The sequence below is a fragment of the Helianthus annuus genome, chromosome 16 (assembly GCF_002127325.2).
Source record: "Helianthus annuus cultivar XRQ/B chromosome 16, HanXRQr2.0-SUNRISE, whole genome shotgun sequence".
NCBI classification, from domain to species: Eukaryota; Viridiplantae; Streptophyta; class Magnoliopsida; order Asterales; family Asteraceae; genus Helianthus; species Helianthus annuus.
In genome coordinates this window covers 181,887,109-181,895,175 of record NC_035448.2, presented here as the reverse complement: position 1 = coordinate 181,895,175, position 8,067 = coordinate 181,887,109, and the positions used below count along the sequence as shown (strand labels likewise).

Sequence of the window (8,067 nt, the reverse complement as noted above, 5' to 3'; positions counted from 1 at the left end):
ATTCCTGTTCGAGCCAAGGGAACGGGTAGGAACGAAGGTTATCATAGTTCAACACGTTGTCAAGATACCTTGAAAGAATGACAAATAAACAAACAAACAAACAACCAAGTGTTAGACGAAAGGCCGACCAGGTCAGAAATGCTGGCCGAATGGCTAGGCTGTCGAACAGCCCAGCCGATCGGACATGCCAGCCGATCGACCGGGCCAGCCGATCGGTTAGCACATGGTCTCACACTTCCAAACTTTTGAAGAATAGTATTGACGAAGTAATGTTCAATCGAATGGGTCACTCGATGGGTAAACATTACTGTTCGGATCATGAGATACTATGCTTCAACACTTAATCGTTTTCACAACTTGTTCGTAGTAGGGAATGCCAGCCGATCGAACAGACTATTCGATCGAGTGACATTCAGTTGAGGACTAATCCTGAAACTCCTAGCCGATCGAGTGAGCTAGCCGATCGAGTGAGCTAGCCGATCGAGCGAACCGCTCGATCGACCGACTTGAAAGGTAGGAACACTTCAGTGTTCTCAAATACTGCAACAAAAACTTCCAAAGTTCAAATCCTCTAACACAAACACACTAGAGGAAGAAACAATCCACTCGAATGGTCCAGCCGATCGAGCCAACCGGCCGATCGAACAGGACTGTCCAATCGGATATACCAGCCGATCGAACAGGCCGTCCGATCGAACTTGTCGTTCGATCCACCAGCCCATTCGATCCATCCATACTTGTTTACTTTTCCGCGTTACTTATCGTTATGCTATCGAACTATTCAGGCTAATCTTACTCTCAGCGCTCCCTTCAATACACAAACAATCACTGTGAGTATACTCGATCCCTTTTTGCTTTTAGCACTTTTGGGTGTTACATACGTTACCTATCAAATCACAATCAAACACAAACTATTTGAACGCTGACCATTTGCATGTGCTACTTGACTAAATGTATGCTGTTTATTATGTTTACACGTGGAATGCTATCTACCTGCCTTAGCAACATAGTACTATAGTTTGGACTCAGCACCCGTCCACACGGGGGTTGTTAAGGACAAATACTTGCATGGATTACGGTGGTAATCATGTATTGCAAACCGTCTCGGACGGTCAACCCGCAGTCGTTGGTATCGATGGTCCCATGTCGATAATTAACATGCATCATTTTCCTCTGTGTACGTGCCTGGTTATGCGTAAACTATTCGAACTCTATATGCTATTACGAAACTTGTGTGCTCACCTTTACATTTTATGTATTGACTTTATTTTAACGTATGTGACAGGTGTTTAAGGTGTTAGCTTGCTAGGAAAGCGAGGCAATAATAAAGCTTTAGAGCCCATCTAGCAGTTGTAGGTCGTAGCCTACCTAGGGGTCTCTAGAAGCGAATAAACTCTAGCCATGGAGCCGTTGGAGTTGTTCGATCAAGCATCTATGGCATTTGTTGTCTGTAGATCTTGTCCGGATGAGTCTTAATGACTCTGGGCAGTACTTTTAAACATTTGGTCTGTAATAAATTGAATCTGAGTTGTCGAAACAGTACTGTTTGTTTAGTTGTATTCTATGATAACTTGTTTATTTATTTGGGATACGGTATGGGACGTATCACTTAACTGAATTTGTAATAATAGTTGTTGTGGAAACTTCTGGACAATCTGTTTCGCTCAGTGCCGCGCCCCGATGATTCCGCCATCGGTTGGGGTGTGACAGATTTAGTCAAATTATTTTTTTCAATATTATTATTATTATTTAATAGTTAATAGGAAACAAAAATAAGAAAATAATATCAAATCACAAACTTCACGGATCTCTTTTATTTATTTATTATTTCTTTTATTTTTTTCGCTTATTAATAATTATCTAATTTTCATTGATTCTACCACGTGTAATACACATGTTTCTATACTAATAAAGAAAATCTTTTTTTGACACGTGTCAATCTCAGATGCCTCCTTATCCAGGTGAAGGGCGAATACGGGTGGTGAGGTTTATTGATTATTCCACTGTGGTGCCTTCGGACGGGTGGAGGTCGGGTTTTCGCGCATCTGGGAGAGCCAGGGTTTGGTGGCGGTCAAGTAGTCAACCTTGATCACAGCGTTCGGTGTCACGGTGGTTAACACGTCGTTCCTTACCGTTCAAAAAAAGTAGTGTCTAGCAAATGAAACAATAAAAGAGAGAGGGGAATGGATTATGGGTTAGGCTATGTGTTCTGTTTTTATATTTTTTTCACCTTACGTCATTATTACGTAGACATGAGCTTTCACTCATTTTTTTCAGTACACCCTATTTTGGATTCATTCTCTTTTCACTAACAACTAATAATTAAATTTTATAAATTAAAAAGTTAAAAAAAAAGAACATGAATGAGGTGTAAACATTTGATTGGGTGATAGGGACATTGGCCACTAACGCCGATTAATTCCCTCTCGAGAGCACCAATGGGGTGGAGGTCCATTGTTAAAGATAAAACCTTTAAACACCTTGGGAGGGGAGGTCTTGGGTTCAAGTCCCACAGACAACAGGAGTAAGAAATTTGTCATTCAAAAAAAAAAAATTCCCTCTCGAGAGCAAAACTACCTTTGCTTTGTGCATTAGCCCACTAACACCAATTCACTTTCACACCCAAAAAATAGGAGTGGCGTGGTGCAAAGGACTTGAAACTTGTGCATTAGCCCACTAACACCGATTCACTTTCACACTCAAAAAATAGGAGTGGCGTGGTGCAAAGAACTTGAAACAAGGTTAAAATCTAAGGTAATACAAGGGTGTGGTTTCATTTCACACCCAAAAAAGTAGGGGTGGCGACATGAAACAAGGATAAAATCTTAGGTGATATGAGGGTGTGGTTTCATCCCATTTACTTTAGATGAGAGAAAGTGTGTAAAAATGTAAAATAGAGGTGTAATTTTCACTAGTATTTATAAAACTAAAAGGTTGTATGTCACTACCATCTAACAGTGGTTAATAACTAAACTACACAATAACCAGGTGCAGTAAATTAACAAAATTTTAAATAAAAGAAAAAAATAGAAAAGATTTGATTGGTTAAAGAAGGTAGTGGTGCCAAATACTTGAGCTCCTTCCCAATTAACGTGCTAACGCCCAAAGGGGTTTCTAGTCATTGACACCCCTCAATAACCAGAGGAGGCTGTGTGTTTAACACCCCTCTTACTGATTTGGCACGAAAACATTAACGCATTACATATAACCATAGTTGTTAATCAGTATTATTAACTAGTGTATCATTTTTAGTATTATAAGTTTTATATATATATATATATATATATATATTAGTTAATAGCACCTGCTACATCAGCTTCTTTTATTCACATCATGTCTCCATGTCAGCAGGTTTTGACATGTCACTAGGAGTCTAGGAAGTTTACTTGTAACATATTTAAGGTATACAAACTTTCTTAGTCAAATTTATCATATATTTTTGTCCTTTTCCTTCGACGGGTTCGTGAAACAGTTGCATCGGAGCCGGATATCCTTCTTTTCCATCGACAGGTTCACGAGACCGTCTCCAATGCGTCTGTTACAGGGTCATCAGACAGAGACGGGCAAGGGTGAGGGACCAGAAACTTGCTACCGGTTCCCGATCTGGCTCTTTCTCCGGTGTTGTGGTCTCTTAGCAGAGAAAACTGGAAGGAAGACCAACATCCACATGGAAAGCCTGAATGCCTGGAAGTGGAAGGACGCGTGTCTATGGAGTGCATGTGGCACACACACAATAAACTGTTCATAATGTTCATTTTTTAATAGATTGATAATGATAATGATAATGATAATGATAATTATCTAATATTTTCTAGTGATAACAATTAATCTCTATATTATTTTATGTTTTATCAAAAACGGACCTTTATATAAATATAACGTGTCCGGTTTCACCTTTAAATAAAAGCTAAACTTATAGTTGCGAGTTTAAGCTTTCAATCGAAATATAACCTCCTTTTCCGCTTTAAATAAGTGTAAACTATCTTTAAAAATCATACCTAAAAAATTGTTAACATTTTTGATATGTTTAATAAAAAAAATGTATTATAGTTTATTAGTGATATAATTATTTAATATGCGTGGCCATTATCATTGATTCATATCTCTGGTGGACCATAAACTTGATACTAGAATCTTGCAAGCCAGTCACAATCGCGTAAAAGATTGTATCAAGATAAGCATTTGATCACCAATCTAACCCAAAATCATATTATAAATCAACTTCTAACCCAGCCCAGCCCACATTCATAACTCATACCCTCCTACAACCACATCTTCTAACCAAACACACAACAATGGCAGCTTCCACAATGGTTCTATCCTCATCTTTCATCGGTCAAGCGGTGAAAACCGCACCATCCGGTTCTGAAATAACCGGAAATGGTCAGGTTTCCATGAGGAAAACAGCAGGAGGTCACCGAAAGGTTGCACCATCAGGGAAACAATGGTACGGTCCTGACCGTGTTAAGTTCCTTGGCCCATTCTCTGGTGAGGCCCCATCATACCTCACCGGAGAATTCCCGGGTGACTACGGTTGGGACACTGCTGGGCTCTCTGCTGACCCAGAGACCTTCGCTAAGAACCGTGAGCTCGAGGTCATCCATTGCAGATGGGCCATGCTTGGAGCCCTCGGGTGCGTGTTCCCCGAGCTCTTGGCCCGTAACGGAGTTAAATTCGGTGAGGCTGTATGGTTCAAGGCTGGAGCCCAGATCTTTAGTGAGGGTGGTCTTGACTACTTGGGGAACCCAGGTTTGGTCCATGCACAAAGCATTCTAGCTATCTGGGCTACCCAAGTTATCTTGATGGGTGCGGTTGAGGGTTACAGAATTGGAGGTGGCCCATTAGGTGAGGTGGTTGACCCACTTTACCCTGGTGGCCACTTTGACCCATTGGGCCTGGCTAATGACCCAGAGGATTTTGCTCATTTGAAGGTGAAGGAGATTAAGAATGGTAGACTAGCCATGTTTTCCATGTTTGGGTTCTTTGTTCAAGCCATTGTGACCGGAAAGGGACCACTTGAGAACTTGGCTGACCACCTTGCTGACCCTATGGCAAACAATGCATGGTCATATGCTACAAACTTTGTACCTGGAAAGTGAGCTTGAAGAAATGAGCGTGTGTGATTTCATTTGTGTTAGCATATGAGTGTGTTATATTATTATTATTATTATTATTATTATTATTATTATTATTATTATTATTATTATTATTATTATTATTATTATTATTATTATTATTATTATTATTATTATTATTATTATTATTATATGTTATTATAACCTACGTTTATGTTACTTATCCTAGCCTTGTTCCCTAAGGCATCCTACAATAATGATCTCCAATGAAACTTGATTGATGTAAAAATGTTTGTGAATTAATTTGTAATATATGGTTTAATTTTGTGCTTGTTTGGCTTTATAGTTTGCTATATATGTTACCTGACTAAATTGATTATAGATCACAAAATAATATTTACAGGATGTTACAAACACTTGTATTGATTATGTTACATTTCATCTTGTGTCAAAAAAAAAACGGTATAATGATTTCTCTCATAAGATTCCAACCCAAGATCTTTATGTCATTAGGGGGATATAAAGAAATTAATACATCAATAATCCAAGAAACAGGTAGGGCTGTCCCCGAGAGCTCGAGGGCCCTATATGAAAAAAAAAATGAGCCCCTGTATTTCTAAGTGTTACTTGTTAAATTTAATAAAAATAATAAGAATTAACATAAACAAACGATTAAATAATTTTATATAAACAAAAAAATAACTTAAATAAACATTTCAATATAGATAAAACAATTAAAAGTAGTAAAAACAATTCAAATAAAAAAAACTTACAAATGAGAATATCTATATATGTATTGCCATGAACAAGAGGCCCTCTATTGTATAACTATAATGACAAGTAAGAACCTAATCATTAGACCTAGAACAATAACAAATAACAATGTTAATGTTTCATTTGAGACTATAAATATAATATAAGTAAATATCAGGAAAGAAAACAAAATTTGGCCCTCAAAAATTTTGAGCCATGTTCGATGACACACTCACTACTAGGGGTGCAAACAAGCCGAGCCGACCCGAGCCCGAGTTCGACCAGGCTCTAGCTCGAGCTTGATTGACTTATGAGAGCTCGAGCTCGGCTCGGTTCGAAATTTGTTCCCAAAGCTCGAGCAAATAATTGACTCGTTTGGGCCCGTGAGCTTGATAAATAAAGCTCGGGCTCGTTTAATAAACAAGCATATTTTTAGGTTCGGGTTCGATAATATTAACAAAAACTAATATTACACTAAGGCTCGATTAGGCTCGACGAGTCTGATGAGCTTCACATGTCATGCTCGGGCTCGATGAGGCTCGGCTCGTTTCGAGCTTTTTCTCGAGCCGATTTCGAGTGGTGCGCGAGCCGCTTGGCTCGTTTGCACCCCTGCTCAGTGCACACCCTCTAAGACGCCCATGAAAATATGGGAGCTTCTCCTGCCATGTAAACCGGGCCTCTTCACCGTCTTGCATACCCGTTAACCCTCAAAAAACCTGTATTTTTGTTGATCAAGTATTTGTTAATTACCGTACATGTGTATGTGGTTCACCTTCTCTATCGATTGGCTGGTCAGCAAGTGATATCTTTCCGGAGTTTCCTGTGTTGAGCCGATCAAATACTACTGTGCATATTTGTAATATATCTTTATCTGTAAAATTCATTTTCATTCACTCAAATAAACAACAGCCACTTAATTTGCGTGGCCAGTAATCAAAGCATCACAAATATCTCTGGCGGACCACAAACTTAATATTCTAGTGGTTCAATAGATAACACCAGAATCTTACTAGCCAATCACAATAGAGTAAAAGATTGTATCAAGATAAGCATCTCTTGCTAGCCAATCACATTTTAGTAAAAGATTGTATCAAGATAAGCATTTGATCACCAATCTAACCCATAAACATATTATAAATCAACTTCTAGCCCAACCCACATTCATAACTCATACCCTCCTACAACCAAACCCACAACAATGGCAGCTTCCACAATGGCTCTATCCTCTTCTTTCGTCGGTCAAGCGGTGAAAACCGCACCATCCGGTTCCGAAATAACTGGAAACGGTCGGGTTTCCATGAGGAAAACCACAGCACCCAAGAAGGTTACACCATCAGGGAGCCCATGGTACGGTCCCGACCGTGTTAAGTACCTCGGCCCATTCTCCGGTGAAGCCCCATCGTACCTCACCGGAGAATTCCCCGGTGACTACGGTTGGGACACCGCTGGGCTCTCCGCCGACCCAGAGACCTTCGCTAAGAACCGTGAGCTCGAGGTCATCCACTGCAGATGGGCCATGCTTGGAGCCCTCGGGTGCGTGTTCCCCGAGCTCTTGGCCCGTAACGGGGTCAAATTCGGTGAGGCCGTATGGTTCAAAGCTGGAGCCCAAATCTTTAGTGAGGGTGGTCTTGACTACTTGGGTAACCCAAGTTTGATCCATGCACAAAGCATTCTAGCCATCTGGGCTACCCAAGTTATTTTGATGGGTGCGGTTGAGGGTTACAGAATTGCTGGTGGCCCATTAGGTGAGGTGGTTGACCCACTTTACCCAGGTGGCAGCTTTGACCCATTGGGCTTGGCTGATGACCCAGAGGCTTTTGCTGAATTGAAGGTGAAGGAGATTAAGAACGGTAGACTAGCCATGTTTTCCATGTTCGGGTTCTTTGTTCAAGCCATTGTGACCGGAAAGGGACCGTTGGAGAACTTGGCTGACCACCTTGCTGACCCCGTTGCAAACAACGCGTGGTCATACGCTACAAACTTTGTTCCCGGAAAGTGAGCTTGAATTGAGTGTGTGATTTGAAATTTGATTGATGTCAAAATGTTTGTGAATTATTAATTAGTAATATATGGTTTAATTTTGGGCATTTTGTGTTTATCTAGCTTTACTTTTTCAAATTGATTTAAGCTAACAAATATACGACGTTTAATACTGAACCAATTTTAACATAGAGCTATCAGAACCGTATAAACACTTGTATTTATTATAAACGGGTTGGGTCACATTTCATCTCGTGTC

General features: G+C 40.0%; 1 protein-coding gene across 1 annotated transcript; it reads left to right on the top strand.

The window, feature by feature from the left end:
* Positions 1–1,820: 1,820 nt before the first annotated feature.
* On the top strand, positions 1,821–7,915 carry LOC110920125 (light-harvesting complex I LH35 proteins). Its single transcript, XM_035985681.1, has 2 exons — positions 1,821–5,098; positions 6,978–7,915. Exons 1-2 carry the CDS (start codon positions 4,296–4,298, stop codon positions 7,825–7,827), a joined length of 1,653 nt encoding a protein of 550 aa, XP_035841574.1. The 5' UTR covers positions 1,821–4,295; the 3' UTR covers positions 7,828–7,915.
* Positions 7,916–8,067: the final 152 nt, after the last annotated feature.